Source organism: Gavia stellata, chromosome 3, assembly GCF_030936135.1.
Source record: "Gavia stellata isolate bGavSte3 chromosome 3, bGavSte3.hap2, whole genome shotgun sequence".
Lineage (NCBI taxonomy): Eukaryota > Metazoa > Chordata > Aves > Gaviiformes > Gaviidae > Gavia > Gavia stellata.
In genome coordinates, this window is record NC_082596.1 from 6,043,132 (window position 1) to 6,059,959 (window position 16,828).

The 16,828-nt window shown below is 41.6% G+C and overlaps 1 protein-coding gene across 1 annotated transcript in view; it reads left to right on the forward strand.

Moving 5' to 3' along the window:
- The window catches only part of COL22A1 (collagen type XXII alpha 1 chain), a 214,464-nt gene that overhangs the window by 31,480 nt on the left and 166,156 nt on the right, over nt 1–16,828 (forward strand). The window contains exon 3 of the mRNA XM_059815813.1: nt 11,520–11,594. Within this exon, the coding sequence (XP_059671796.1) occupies nt 11,520–11,594 (75 nt within the window). The remainder of the gene's footprint in view (nt 1–11,519; nt 11,595–16,828) is intronic.

Genomic DNA, 16,828 nt, shown 5'->3' on the forward strand with positions numbered 1-16,828 from the left:
AACCCTGAACTCTTAACCAGAGTCAAGCCTTGTATTTATATGGAAATTTCCTTCCTTTGCTCTTGGGATATAATTATACTGCTGCTGGTTTGAGTCCCAAAGCCACCGTTACAGTAGCCCCCAAAAATACCGACATGGAAGACGATACTGTTCAATTTGCAGTTGTATAATTACACCAGAAGAGTAATGCCAGTCAGAGTCCCTCTTAAACATGTCCTTGAGCTATATTTCTCTCTTGAAAGTTATTTGAGAACAACTAGTGTATATTTATTGATCAGCTGAAAATGCATCAGCTTTGAACCAAGTTACTTCTAATTAATTCACTTTTGGAACTACTGTGAAGTAACAGAATGCCATACCTGGATTTCTTGTTATTATTTTGGAGAAGTCATTGTTTTTATAGCAATTTAGCAAATAAAATAATGTTTTCAGTCTTCAGTCAGGATTTGCTTTTTGAAAATCAATTATAAACCCTAGCTTGGCATCTCACCATTTTGACAGTGCTCAGAGTAGGGACTCTATACTCTTGTCTCTGTGTTGTGGCACATGGGAGGATAATGGACAAACTGGCTTGTACCTCCAGCCGGCAATGGGAGCTGATGGCTTCGGCAGATCTGTAGTTGTACCGCTCCGTTGGGCTCATTTAGGGAATGTGCCTTTCATGAATGCTGAGTGCAAGTGAGATTGATGGGGTTTTATAGCAGAAATATTGTAATCTTCCTATTCAGTGAGAGCCAACCTACCGAAGCTTTGCACTGAGTTTATTTTTAATCTCCGTTGTTTCAATTACAGGACTAACACAGAATTGCTACTTTAAAAACCAAATGAAACAAAACCACCTTCTCTCTTGTGTCAATAGCATTTTAGAACATGTGAGTCCATCCTAAAATCAGCCATTGCTATGAGACTTTTAGCATTTTTTAGCTACTGTTGCTACCATCTCCCTGTTGTGAAATTTGCTGGTGGCAAAATTTTGCTTCCATATTAGTTGGTTAATAGCATAGGAAAAAAGATGAGAGAGATCCATTTCTGTTAGTGGAGATACTTTTCCTCTTATTTCTACAACCAACACTTGCGCATGTAGTATCAATCCTTCTAAGTTTTTAAAGGAATATAAAGCACAGATGTTTCAGCTCAGCTCTTCTTACGGACCACAGAAGTCTCATTTGTTGATTACATTGATGGATATTGGAATTGATCCCCACATTCAATGGAAGAGAAAATTCTTGTTTTATAAAACTTCATGAGTGAGAAGGGGAGAGAGAACAATGAAATTTTTAGACATTTGGCAGTTCTGCAGCCATGAGATGGTCAGCAGATTGGACAGTCTCCTTGGAGTGCTTTCTGTTGCCATCCACAGACTTTTCAACCTCATCTACATCTCTAGAGAGGCTCTATGTGCTGATCTCTTCTTTCTGTGCTTTTGGGATCCTCACTTTTGTAGGTGGTGTAGCTTTGTCTCCCCACAGCCAGGTGAGTAAGACATTTAATGCTTGTTCTTTGTCTGGGACACAGGGGAAAGCAGGAAACTTTCTCAGCCTTGCAGCACCCTGCTCTCTCCAGCCTATGAAGTACAGGCAGCGAATGCAGCTAAAATTGTCCCAAGGAGCCCAGTAGCTGGGTCAGGAGTGACATGGTCCATCTGTGCCCGGAGAGCAGCCACTGGGGAAGGGGTTGTTGCTGTGGCTGCTGGCTCCTGGAGGTTGTGCTCCAACTCAACTCCATACTGTCATTCTGTTGAATATTTTACATGTCATCAGCATGAAGCCATTGTCATGGCAATTTATCTGCTAAGGCAATGATCAGCCATTCAGGAGAAACTCTGCAGTTCACTGGGATCAAGCACACTCCGCAAGGTCAAGCTTCACCTTGCTCCCAAGATGGGAGAACCAGAGAGAAAGGGGTGGACTCATGCCTCAGAGTAGCAATCAGCTCACAGCCTGGGTGGAAAGCGTTGCAGCTGCTAATTGCTTTCCTCAAAACCTTGTGCTGTTTGCCGACAAGTTCCTTGGCACACAGTCTGTGTATTTGTTTAGGGGCAGACACAAGTAAATTAGCTAGGAAGTGGCGAGGCCTGATGCTATATTCATAGTTCCCATAGTGCCATTTATTCCCTGTGGGAGCATGTGCAAATTAATTCTGTATGCTGCTCACTTAAATGGTGCTAATTACATTAGTCCTCTTGACAATATATGTCTGCTGTCAGCTGTCCAACGAGTTTCTTGCACTTGTGTGGGTGCATTAGAGAGGGAGAGGCTATCAGTGAATCCTGCAGTATTGGTATCTCTTGGAAAGATGAGTCCTCACCACGATTCTGGAGCTTCTCTAGGAAATGTTAAAGGATATCTGAAGATGGGCTAAGGGTTAGAGTATGGAATCAACCTGGAGATAGGGCTGTTGGGCTGTTCAGTGTTCCCTGTGTTGGTGCGGTTGTGTAGTTGTCACTTCATGTGTGCTGTTGGGGTGTGAGTACCTGTAGTAGGATGGTCCCTTCTGGAGTCAAGATCCAGAGCACGGGACAGACAGAAAGGAGAAATAAAAAAGGCAGTGGAAGATGACAAAAGGAGAAGAGAGAGAAGCTTGGATCCAGGGTGAGAAGGTGGCATAAATGCATAGCACAGCCTGCCACATTGTGGGGAAAACAGTATTTTTCGCATTTATGTGAACAGTTCCGGTGTAAGTGAGGCAGGACAGGAAGCAAAGTGTAGAAAAAGTATTTAACAATTTTTTTCTCTTTTCACCTTCAATAGGACTTCAAGTGTTTTGCAAATGCCAGAACTCCCTGCATTTCCCTTGTCCCTACTTAAATAGGATACAACATTCCTTGGCTGTGCACTCAGGCCCTTTCCCACTTTCTTGTTTGAACCGAATGCATTTAAAAACTGTTGACCTGTGACCACAAAATGAATTTAGCATTTTTGCCCAAGAGGCTCCATTTGATCTTTATTATGGAGCTCTTTGCAAAGGATGGTATTTGCAGGCTGTATCTAAACTAGTGACAGTAAATGTGGCCAGAAGCATTCCTGGGCAATGTAATGCACTCATCTGCACTGGTGTCTGGCACGTTTTAGCCCAGGCGAGCTAATACTCTGTCAGAACATTTCTAGGCCCCAGATGGGTACTTATGCCAGGGAGTGTTTGTGGTCAGCAGCTGCCTTGTTTTGAAGGCTAAGACCATTTGCTAGCATAGACTTGGGCTTGAACATGCCTTGTCCTCAGTGCCCAGGAATGCACCCAACCGTGCTTGTTTTAATTAGATGGATGTAACTGTGGTGCCTTTGATAGATGTCTAACTTGGGAACCATGTGTCCTTAGGTTCCCCTGTAACCAGTAGGAGAGAGTAGCTTTTTCAGGGGTAAATCAGGGCACCTAAATTGGGTTTCTGCTCTGAATTGCCTGCTGGAGGAGTCTTTCTTCTCTGTTGCTGTAGAAGGAGCCAAAGAAGAGCATCCTATTGCCTGGGACCTTAAACGTACGTTGCATGAATGCTCTCTGGGGTATAATACCTAGTAGTAGTTCTGCTTGCCCTCTGTGTGGAATATAACAGTTCTGCTGAACAGTGCAGGGCACCGAATGTGTGGTTACGCAAAGAACCACATTTGCTGGCTGCTCTACTGATAGAGGAGGAGGGAGCCCTGCAAATGCAGATATCTACACTCCCACTGCAGTCACTTGGGACCTACTCAGCAGCCAAGGGAGTCTGGAGAGGGATTCAGCTGGGTGTTGGTGCATTTTTAGAATAATGTTTTAGCAGAAAAATGTGACAATGCCATAGCCTCAGGATATTATAAGGAGTAGGGTGAGCCGTAGCTGTATTTGCTCAGTCTATAAGCTGTGTTGTGGGGTGGGTTTGTTATTCCCTTTCCATTTTGTTGTGAGCATTTATGAGGCCCGTCACTGTGGTTACAGAGTGCCCTGGTGTGCAAATATGGAAACCTTATCCGGAATCAATGTAGGCACCAGCTGAAGGGAAAAAGGCAGAATACACCTTGGCTGCAGCGGCCGTGAATGAGTGATATTCCTTGCACTGATGGACTTTAAACTTCACAGTGTGAAGATACAGTGTGATTTCAGAAAGGAAGTGAGAATTACATTAGGCATTAAACTATGAGGTGGAACCATATAATTGCTGTGATTGTCTGTTTTACCTATACCTTGCTACAAATTATAATGTTAGTATAGAAGTAATTGCAGTATCATTACACTGCCAGTGCCACCACTGTAGTTGAAAGATATGCAAAGTTTTTTCTTTATGAATTTGTTTCTAAGGGTGGGTGGCACGTTAAGGATCAGTTCATTTGCTGGGAACTAATATCTGACAATGAACATTTGCAAAAAGTATTTAGTGAATATGGGCAGAGCATGAAGGTATTCTTTTAAAAGACGAAGTATTTTTAAAAGAGTCCAGGGAAAAAAACCCAAACCCTTGAATGTTGAGACTTCGTAATAGTCTATGCACAATGTTTTATAAAAGAGAAAAAAAAGAACAAATAAAGGTAGTGCTATATATAGGAGTCACTTTCGTCATCAACTGACTACAGGGAGTTAAAAGTGTGCTGGAGGAACTGCTGCACAGTGAATGGTCTAAGTAATTGAAGAGCAGCGCTAATGGGGTCTGGGAAAGCTCCTCTGAGAAACTGTTTTCATGAAATCTTCTTAACTTTAAGTAAAATTTTCCCACCAGGCCCTTCCTTTTTAAATGTAGGCTTCAAGGGGAAAATTTGTTTCAATGTTGAACAAATCTGCAATATTAAATACAGAAAAAATGAAGCTTGCTCTATGTAGGCACCCCCACACCCCGAGCCCAAATCCCCCACATCTCTCTTTCTTGAAATGTTATTACTGTTTAGCTCTGAAAAGCACACAAGATCCAGAATTCACCTTTGGTTTGTGGCTAAGGAACAGTTTTTCCTTGGAAGTGTGTTGAATTCTGGTCTAAAGTTTTGGGAGACAGCATTTAATGAGGCTTGCATTTGCCAAACATTTTCCTTATTCCTAGATAGAATTTGTGGTGGGCTAAAGATCGCTGTCAGTGGTGAGACAACTCAAATGTTTAGGTTGGAAATATCATGCTTTTTAACAGAAAGTGGAGACTTTCTGTTGTGGGAATGGAAAAATGATGGCGATGTAGAGAGTAGCTGAATCTCTGGCAATGCACTGGGTACTGCTGAGATTCTGCAATCCTAAAATTCTCAGTTTGGAAAAAAAAAAAAGAAACATGGTAATAAATAATGTTTGCTTTAACCTTCTTGTGTTTCTATTCTCACCTCTCTACTTTATTCTTGTGTAACTTGACAGCTACACGTGTTCAGCATTCACTATACACAAGTCCCTGGAGGAGCCCTTGGCAGCTGAGGGCTTACTTATTCTTGAAAGAATAAAAATGAAAATGAAAAAACTGTTTAAGCAGAGTCCTAAGGACAAAAGGATGGAGTGCTGGCAACTAGGGTTTGTGTTTAGCACTTTACAGGGAAGGTGTCTTAATAGAAAGCCCTAAGGGGCAGCAGGATCACACCGTTCCTGGCCAGGGATCACTATAACAGACACGATGCCGTGACTTTAACTAAACTTTCCAAGTGAAGGAGTTGCCTTTAAAAGAGTGTTTTAGCAAACAGCTACCCAGTCTGGACTCATGGAGAAGGCAGTTCTTCCAATAATTTTGCTCTTCCTACAGTACAAATAGAAATGGAGATTCATAAACTTGGGGTGAGGGGGGAACACCACGGTCCATCAGTGTGAGCTCCTGCCGCGCTGCAGGCTGTGCAGTCCCCCCGCGTGTTACCTGCCCCTCCGGTCTGGCTGAGTTACTGCTCAGCCCTGAGGCAGACGTACACACAGGCTGGATCTGGGGTTCTCAGAGGAGGGAGAGCCTCATGTCCTCCTCATAAAAGCTAGTCCAGAGGTGGAAAAATGAAACGTCAGAAAGGAAAAAGTGCCTTATGGTTTCAATCTGTCTTGCTTCAGTTTCAAGGGAGAGTTTGGTAGATTTAATAGCCCAATACAGTGCAAAATAATTTCTCCATTTGCATGTTTATAGACCCTAAATGAATCTTTCTGTGTCAAACTAGCCCTTTTCCCTTTACCTTTGCCCTTACCTTTGCCTTTTCCTCTTTTCCTTTTCCTCTCTCTCTTATCTTCTCTCCTCTCTCTCTCTTCCTTTTCTCTTTCTTTCTTTCTTCTTTCTTTCTTTCTTTCTTTCTCTTTCTTTCTTTCTTTCTTGCCTTCTTTCTTTCCTTCTTTCTTTCTTTCTCTCTCTCTCCCCCTCTCCCCCCCGCCTTTCTCTCTGCTCTTCATTTCTCTTTCTCTTTTGCTTTTCCCTTTTTTCTATCCCTTTTCCTTGACTGTCCTCTGAAAGGGCCTGGAGGCAAAGCAACTTAAACTATCAGATCATTCACATTGTTCTTTTCCAAACTCACAGCCCTATTATTACAGTTTCATGTCAATATGTTATTAATGCTAATTTAATGCTAGTGAAAGTTCCCGAGCTGACATGCTCTGCTGACATGTCTCTTACAGTGCACATACTCTGTAAGACGTACTATCATCTCCTTTAATTTTAAAATGTTTGGCAGCTTTGGGATTTTTTCATAGGGAATATTCAAAAGCATGATATGTAAAAGCGAGGCTTAAATCACTTAATATCACCAAACAGATCTTGGTATGATTTGCTTATAGAAAAGGGTGTTATCTGCAGTTAAATCACTTTCAGAAAACTACATTGTACTTCCTTGAACAAGAAGTTCATACAAACAAAGTCAGCTTGTTCAGTTCTGAGCAGGATTCAGAGGAGTGATTTCTCTACGAGTAATTCACCAGCCATCCTAACAAAACCTACAGTTGTCTTTGGCAAGTTTGGACTACTAGAGCATAACAATAGTAAAAGAGAAGAAAGATAACTGGGAAATACAGAATAGTTTGGGTTGGAATGGACCTTTAAAGGTCATCTAGTCCAACCCCACCCTGCAATGAGCAGGGACATCTTCAACTAGATCAGGTTGCTCAGAGCCCCGTCCAACCTGACCTTGAATGTTTCCAGGGATGAGGCATGTTTCCAGGGATAGCGCATTTTCCAACAGCTCCATGTCCTTCTTTTGTTGATGGCCCCAGAGCTGGGTGCAGTACTGCAGGTGGGGTCTCACAAGAGCAGAGTAGATGGGGAGAATCACCTCCTCCTACCTGCTGGCCACACTTTTGATGCAGCCCAGGACATGGTTGGCTTTCTGGGCTGCGAGCTCACATTGCTGGCTCAAGCCCAGCTTTTCATCCACCAGTACCCCCAAGTCCTTCTCCACAGGGCTCCTCTCAATCCCTTCATCCCCCAGCCTGTATTGATACCAGGCGTTGCCCTGACCCAGGTGCAGGACCTTGCACTTGGTCTTGTTGAACCTCATGAGTTTCACATGGGCCAACTTCTTGAGCTTGTCCAGGTCCCTCTGGATGGCATCCTGTCCCTCAGGCTTGTCAACCACACCACTCAGCTTGGTGTCGTCTGCAAACTTATATACATATAGCTTCCTAGTACAACCCTAATTATGGGGCTTTGAAATGATGATAATATATCGCTATTAAAAAATGAAAAATGATTCCTATGTATAGCTATAGACCAGTTTGCCTGATCTCACTCACAAAAAAATAATAATTGACGTTGAAGCCAATGAATAAAGTATTACAGAATGGGAATTTTTATGTATTCCTATTCAAGGATTATAATTTAACGAGAAAGAGGTCATCTCTAACAAAACTAATTTCTTTCTGTGGAGAGTTACAGTTTGGTTGATATGGTAACTACCTAGATAGAATACATTTATTCTTAGGCATTGTTACTGCGTATTGAATGACATTTGCATTAAAAAGTAACACTCTACAATGGATTAAGAGCTGACTGATTTCATGTAGCAGGTGTCAGTGGCAAGTCATCATTTCTAGTGCAACTGTAAAAGGGATATATAGCAGTTCTGGTGCTATTAAAAATTTCCATGAACGACATGGACATAAATGCAAAATCTTTGCTGATAAATTTGTGCATAAAGCAAAGGATTGACAGAATATTACATGAAGTTGAAGTCAAGGAAGTAGTTTTAAACAATATGTATTTAAAAGCAACTACAAGCTCATATAGATTTGAATGACGTGGCCAGAGAGAACGTAACAAGGATGAGTGGCTGAAAGTTCAGGTCAGCAGTTGTATCTTCTCTTTTGAAAATCTGTAAATGTTTATAAATTAGTAGAGATGTAGCTGCACTGCAGATTTTATTACTCTTTCTGCTGTTTGCAGTGGATGCTTACTGCTGCAAATCCTCCAAGCACCGTGAGTGTTTGCTCAAAGTTTGGCTTGGCAGTAGCAGAAAGAATAGGCATAAACACTCTTCTCTGATGTTAAAATGTTCACCTATATCAGGGATCTCATAGAAAGACTCCACAGGAGCAGAACAGCTTTTGTCTTGCCTTTCCTATCAATGCACCCCTGGGTGTAGCAATGAGACCTGATTGCTGGTTGGGACTGATTGATGTGCTGTCAGTCCGGCACACTGCTCCTTTGGACATAAGTAGCCATGCTGCTAACTTAGATGGTAAAGCAGTAACCTCTTTTGTGCCTCTGTGAATTATTCTGCAGCTGGAAAGTGAGCATTGCAATCATTTTCTTTCCCTTGTGGACTATTTATGCTCGTGCCTTAGGTGCAAAAAGGAAGGGAGAAGCCAAAAGGAGCACAGGACATTTGTAAAATGAAGGCCAAAGTGAGGCCACAGTTCTTTATGAGGTAATAAGAGACTTAAAGGACAGAGCTGGAAGAAGAGAATAATCTTATTAACATTGGCATGTCTATTTTTTGTGGCAAGACTGTTCTGCACCAAGGCCAAGTGCATGATTTTGCTCTATAGTCCTGGTTCCAAAATAGGAGCTAAAACCAGAAAGATTTCATACTTCCCTGCTAGGAAGCCATGGTTCTTTCTAATTGGACTTGGTGGAGGGTGTGTGTTGTCATTAAAGAGTGGAGTGATAATTTATATATCTATAATTCAGACATTACCTCCCTGTTGCATGAGGAGGTACACCGCTGTGTCTGAGATGTTTTATTCTTCCCTGTGTATCTTTCAGGAATCCTGGGCAACAGAGGTGAATGACGTTTTTGTGATTTTATTCATACCTTCCATTTGTTTACTCTTTATTTGGGGAAAATTTTCTCATTTTGATTTCTTATGTTCCTTATTTTACTGCATAGCCATACATCTTCCAGTTCCGAGACTGGGGCTCAGAAGTGCTGTTTACTGCACTGACTCAGTGCCTGTAATCAAAACAGCATTCGTTGTTAGCAAAGCTAAAATTTAAAGGATCGGTATAACATCTGCACAGGGCTTCTGACACTTCTAAGCAAATCTTTTGCCAGTACAGCTTAGTTTTCAATGGGAATAGAGGTGGCCTAACTTTGGCTCTTGCAAGTCTTAATGGTTTAAAAGTTTTCCAACTTTTAAAGTTCATCTAGCAGAGGAGAGCTTCACTATTGTATTGGGAAGTTGTGCAGACCTCTGATGGAGGGGAAACTACCACATCGTTTCACATGTCTAATATCAAGACATAAGTGGTTTTGAGTGAAGTGTCCTGGCTTTCAAACCAACAGGCATCAGGGAGCAAAAGAGACCTCTGGCTAAAATTTACACCAAGTGCCCCTGTGCATCAATCAGCATTGGCTCCTGGTGTGGTGAAAAAACAAAAGTGACTACTCTGAATTTTATCTATAGAAGCAGCAGCCCTAAAGATGGTCCAAAGAAAATCTGAAATGCCCTGGGTAACACACACTTGCATGACTGTCAGTCTCTGGCCTCCCTCACCGCTGCAGCAAAAGGGTACCTGAATGTATTTGACTGCTGTTGATTGCTGCGTTGGCTGTTGGGGCTTCTGGAAATGGCTTTTACAGTCCCTTCTTTCCACTGAGCTGAGTGCCTCTTCTGCAGCTGATAATCTGGGCCATATATTCATTAGCACAATAAAGCAGGAAAAATATCTGATTTCATTGCGAGGCTTAACCAAACATTGTGGAATATTGGATTTTTTACTGAGAGTCGGGAAGCAGGAGGAGAGATATAGGGCCTGCTGGCGATGTCCTCAGAAAAGTCATTTTTATCTCATGATTTTGGATGTAGCTTCACGAACAATTCAAGGTAGACCTGCTGTAGAAAGTCTTCAGAGAGCTCTGTGAGATAGTGCCCCATTGGTGAGGGTGTTGCCTGGGCTTGGGTCACCTTCAGCTCCGGGCTCCCCATCCCTTAGGAAGCAGCTAGCCCTTGCTGCTCCTTTATAAGCACAACAATTAATGATACTGAAGGAATAACATACTAAACACCAGATGGAGATGATGCTAAATACCGTATGCATCAAGATGAGTATTGCAACTGCAGAGGATATGTGTATTATCATGTGTGCAAGTGGGCAAATGAAAGAATGGGACTTGGCTGTCCTCACCTGGTTGTTCTTTAAATCAGAGAAAAGACTTAAATGTGGGGCAGTGCAAGCAGTGAAAAGTCAGGAGTTCATTTTTATATTCTCATTAAACTGATTCCTTGAGCTACCTATCCCCATTGCTTACAAGTGTGCAACTACCTATTGATCTGGGGGAAAAAAAGCATAAATAAATGTTACTTCAAAGACATGGCAGGAAAGAGGTGGATAGGTAGACAGTTCTCTGCAGAAAAGCATTTACCTGCGATTGTGTTGACACTAATTGGGAGCATGAGAAATGGCTGACAAAGGCTGGGTTTTTCCAGGACTTTTTTGAAAGCTGTGTGTAGGGGTGAATATTCTTCAAAGTTTTAGTCATATTTAACACTGCTTTCTGCTTGAACAAACTCAAGGAGCAGACACATAAATAGTCATGGTCCTGGAGGAGCGTTAACAGGGGAATCACAAGTAAGACAGTAAGATATAGGAGAGTGGGCTTCACTTTTTGTCTCAGATACTGGCCTGAGATGGGACCTTGGTGTGACTAAAGTCACTTCATTGTTCTGTGCTCTGGATTCCCTTTCCTGTCTTAGCACTTTAGGTTTGAGGTTTTTCTGAGTAGGAAGTCTCCTTTCTGAAAAGTCTGGACAGCACCCTAATGTCACCTGGGCCTTCAGAAATATCCTTCCAACAAATCTGGGAGTGGAATCATATTTTCAATTTTCTTAAGTTTTTGTGACTTTGGTTCAGATTTACAGACTGATGAAAGAGAAAAACCCAGAGTGATGTCCTAGCTGAGGGAAAGGCTCTGGTGATCTATGCTGTTTAGCTTCTTGGCTGGCCAGTCATCAAAAAGTGGCTTGAAACCAGATGTAGTGTATTGGGTCTCTTGCCCAGCATGTGATTAGGTGATAGGACAGAGGAAGGGTATTTGGGGTGTGCAGAGACAGGGAACAGAATTATTGCTGTGGGACCATGTGCAAGTGTTGGACAAACCCCAGGAGATCAGCCTTTGTTAGTTCTATAGCTTCCAAAATGATGTGTTTACCTGTGATAATTTTGTACCTGTTCTTTTGCTTTTCAGATGTCCTGTGTCCAAATGTCCATGTGGAGGGAGATCGATTCAAACACACCAATGGTGGGACTGATGAGATTCCAGGTAAGGAGACACGCTTTTCTGCTGTACGTCTGGGAATTGAAATAGAATGACTGTACATTTCTAGTGTGATGTTCTGATTCATTACACCTTTCCTAGTTGGCATTTTCTTAGTCTGACACATATTCAGTGGTGGAGAATTACACCAGAAACTGCAGGGCTGGAAAAGAGTTATCTGTTGACAGTTGACAGCAACTTAATCATGAGCTTTCTTTTGATATGACAGCAAATTAAAAAGCCAATGAGGCTTAGTGTAGTAGATAGAGGAATGCAATAAGTCTCAGAGATTACTTTTTTTTTACCACTCCACGTTTGGTGAGTTTTAATGTCCATTTATTTGATCTGTGATTGGTGTGGGATGTCCAAGCAGAATGGCAATTACCACTGAAGAAATGCATATATATGTGTATATAAGAAAAAAAAAAGATAAAAAGTCCCAAGAAGAACCATCTTTTCTGAAACACGTGAAAAATCAAGAGGAAAGCCAGTCTGGTGATATCTCTGTTTTTCTGTGAGTTCTGATATGTCTTTCCAGCCAACTGAAGGACTTTGTTAGATATATGCGTGGGTTGCACCTCTTATCTAGCCCCCCAAGACTATTTGAGCTGTTGGCAGAGAAAACCTGCCCATCAAAGATGTACTGGGAATATCTGTGACTGACCCAAGAACATAAGTCACTGCAGTGGGAGGCCGGAGGCTCTTCTGCAACTTGATTATGAGTAGAAATGGTCAAGGTTTGACAGCTCTGCTACTCGCTTAGATTTTTTTCATTGGGGGATTTTCACTGCTTGCACAAATTATCAGTTCCAACTGCGCTGTCTGTAGGCAGTTTATTTTTGCTGCAGTCTGATTACAACTAAGCCTGTAATAATGCTAGGAGGTAACATCTTTTCTGGTCATTAGACCCAAACTTATAAACCGCAAACACCCATTTTCAACTGCTGTCTATTGTTAGGTCTTGCTTCAACCTGTTCTGACAGTCCTCCTGTCACTGGGCTATATTCAGCAAATAGCCCTACTGACTCTGAATGCACCTATTCGCAGTGGAAGCTGCTGCTCAAAATGAGTAGGAGGATTGTGTCCCTTCTCAGATGATCATCTTCTATGTGATCCTTTGCAGAAGATGTTGCAAATAGCTGTCTATGTCTAATCTGTGTTTATCTGAGCGGAATTTTAATTCATGTGCTAATTATTAGACTCTATGCTTTTATTTGACTTCAAAAATATATATTCTGTTGAGCAGTATAAAGGACAAGCATCCCACTTCAGATGTGGTGCAAAAGTTCTGTCTAGAGTGAGGTGTAGATACGTATATGCATATATATTTATATATGTACATACTTAAGCTCTTCTGTAAAGTTTTTGACTTATTTTTCCTTTTATCTTCAAATCCCACTTCCCTCCTAGATGGCAAGTCAATATTCAGCATCTTAATTTAAAAGGCAACTTTGCAGTCTTAGATCTGTAGACTTTTTCAGGTTGGAAGGGACCTATGGAAATCATCTGGTCCAACCTCCTATTCAAAGCAGGGTCTGCTTCAAAGTTAGGTCCACTTCGAAGTTAGAACAGGCTGTTCAGGGCCTCGTAGATATGAGTTTTCAGTATCTCCAAAGATGGGCATTCAACAGGCAATCTGGGCACCCGTTCCAGTTTGGTCACTATCGTACTGATTTATTTTTTTTTCACCCTAATAGCTAATCAGAGTTTCCTTTATTGGTGCATGTCTGTTCCCCTCAGTAGACTGATAGCATAGGGCTGGCATTTATTTGACCCAGGGAATGTCTGTTCGCTGTAAAGTGTAGACATTCACCATGCCATGCAGTGACTTAATAACAGGATTGTTATATTTTTTGACTGAAGTGACATCCCTGGCCCCTCATCACCAATACAAGAGGAATTTTAGAAGGCCTCTGATTGCTCTTACGTGGTATGACAACAATGATTTCTTTCTCTTCCTGTTCCTGGTGATTAGGGAAACGTTTGCCTCTTCTCTGGAAAAAGCTGCATGGATATTCTGGATCTGCTACAGGTCATTGTGCTGCTGGGGCTGGAACAGTATAGGACCAAAATGCTGGTCCACTCCTTATGTACTTCTCGCATCCTCTGTACCATTTTCTGAAGACTGTGGGCCCCTGAGTCCAAATCCAACAGAAAATCATTGCCTTCTTCCAGCTAAAGTAACTGGAAAATTTCTGTTGCTTAGTATGCTGTTTCCTCTTCCAAAAGGATGTATTGTGCTGTTAGTTGTTGCTGAAAGGCTTTTCTATTCTGCCCCAAAGAGGACTGCACTTCAGTTTTGAGAAGCAGCCTGCCTCCTGCTCCCTCACGCTTGTCAGAGCGGTTCAGCTCTGGAATTTCTGCGGATTCACCAGTGACAGCACTGGGGGGAGGCTGTTCCTCTGCTACCCACGTCCTCCTATGTTCAAGGATTTGAAGTTAACACCTGTATCTTGTACTCCACATCGAAGCTTAATGACAACCAAAACTGATCCTTGCCCAGCAGGCTCCTAACACAGAACTTTATAGCTACATCTTGCACAAGCTTGTTTCTAGATGGACACAAAGTGCAGTCCCCTCGAGTGGAAGTTGCAGTAAATTTCATTTTGGGGTCAGGGAAGAGGGTATTAAAAGGCTTCTCAGATTAAACACCTCTTCCCGCTCTCAGACAGGGACAAGACATCAGAACTGAAGGTAAGAGGGACAAAAGTCTTTCTGGGGATTTTTTTTCTTACATTTTTATTGGGTGCAATGCACCAGCAGATAGCACAGGCAATTCTTTCACACAGAACATCACCAATGCCAGCCCTCTTTTGTATAGCCTACCTGCATATAAGTTATAGCATGACCTACTACCTTTAAGTCTGTGTCTGCAGTTAAATGAATGTGAATTGAGTCACTCTGGATTAGTAGAAGTAAAAATAGAAGCTAAATAATAAAATGAGCTATAAAAGGACGAACTTTACGAGATGAGGGGAACCAGTGGTGTGACTGAGAGGTGGAAGTTGCGTGGTATTTTGTTAAGTCAGAGGCTGAGAGTAGGGGTGAGGAGGATCGCTCCACGCATAATCAAGTGAATAACTGCATCAAAAAAGAACATTATGAGCTGGAAGAGAGCCAACAGCCTAAACTGATATTTTCCTTTTAAAAGACAGGTGATTTTTTTTCTTTAGACAAACAGAACTAAGTAAATCCCATCTATCTGGACTTCAGCAAGCATTTGTTGGAGTACTGTATTGAAAATCACTGCTAAAGTGCAAAAAGGTTAGAGATTAATAAAAGTTGTAAAGTGAGCCAGAAACTGGCTAGCAGGGAAATAATGATGAAGTTTCTAGGAAAGAGAATGACAAGCCAGAGGAGAGACAGTGGTGGACCTCCTCAGAGTCCAGTTTTAGGTCTAATCTTCTTTGTGAGTTACCCCTGTATAGATTGGGATTGGAATATCCTTGAAGAGGAACTGTTTGGCCTCAAAAACCTGGGAGTTTTTCCAACGGACTTGGGACTATTAGTTGAAAAGGCCTGTTATGGTACTTATGGATCAATAACAGGACTTTGTGCTATAAACTCATACTCTGGAAACCGATGGTGTCTTAGTCAGCAGACGTTTGTAAGTCACAGTGCTGTACAGCTGGGGAAAAAGGCAAAGGACATTTTTAGACAAGGTAAAGTAGGTCTTGTAGAGATAGGGAAGAATTCATGCGAGTGGGCAGGGCTTTCGTTACAGCTTATCTAGAAAAGTGTGCTCAGACCTCCTTAGCTCAGGAAAGATGGATTCAGCCTCAAGGAGGTATTAGTGTGTTCAGGAGCCAGAGAGACTATTTTCGAACAGGAGACAAAAAACCTGGGTTTGGTTAATCCTGCAGTGTGCAGGTGGAAAGGGGAGATAGTATTGCTTTCTGCAAATAGATCAGGGGAATAGCAGAAGGGAGATAGGGGAATCACTCAAGCTAAAGGACAAAGTATAATAAGAAATGGGTATCAACTGTTTAAGAGATACATTCAAGATATTAGAAGAAGTTTTAAAAGTGTCAGAGATATGAAGTACTGGAGCAAGCGGTGAGGTAGTAGTAATGGAGACAAATAAACAGCAATGGATACTCATGAGTCCTCTCATAGCAGAGGATTGTACTCTATGACCCTCTAGTATCATAGGATTTAAATAAAAAATTACTAGCTGTAGCATTCAGTAAGGTCTGCCACAGTGAAATAGGATTGCATGAGTTAAGAATATATAGGCGGCTTTACTCTACTACTGATACAAATTTTGGCAGTGAAGTGAAGCAGCATCTGCTTAACATTTCATAACATGTAAATTCAGAATATAAAAGTTGCTGCATGCATTAGAAATCATGCAGGGATTTTTGAAAGCAAGCAAGAAATCTGGTTGGAATACCAGGAGAAACACTGTTTCTCTTCCAGAAAGTTTGATATTTTAAAGCAATGCTTAATGATACTTTAAACAAAGTTCTTACAACATCCATGTGGGTACTATTTTTTTTAATCAAGTAGAGAAATGAAGACAAAAGAGGGTTTAACTCATCTGCCCTGAAGTATTCAAAATAAAACCCCAGTTGTCATACTTAATAACTCTTGTATTGACGAATTGCCATTTTGGTTCCATCAGCATTTAACAAAGGATGATGGCCTACGATTAATCATGACGAGACAGGAAAACACAATGATAACATTTTGCACCCTGAAGACGTACCCCCTGTGTATTTTTATGAACCACTATATTGCATCGAAATAACACATGAAAGTTATTGAAATTGAATTATACTTCCTGAGGTTTTAAAATTTCACATTTAAATTATTTGTATTTTAAACTAGACCTGCAGGACATGGGATTTAGTTGCAGAAATCTGGGTGATCCCTAGAATTAAAAATGGGCTGAGCTCTGGTCCTCAACATTTTGCACCACAGGAAATAACAATCCTCAACAAATAATGACTGCTGTTTTCAGGGGGAATCTGCCACATAAGTAAAGAATGACCTGCAATGATTTCCATAAAGTACTAAGAGAAATTAACCCTGGGGAGGGATACTTCCAACCACTACATCACATTATACATCCCACATTGGATTCTGTTAATGGGGCAAGAAGGGAAGATAAAAGCCCTGACTCTTAACTCCTAAGTAGTCACAAAGGCTGTGTGTGTCAAGAACAGCAGAAATTGCATTATGTGTTGTACCACAGATTGACCTCAGCCTCTAACTCTCTTCCCTGCCTCTGAAACCTC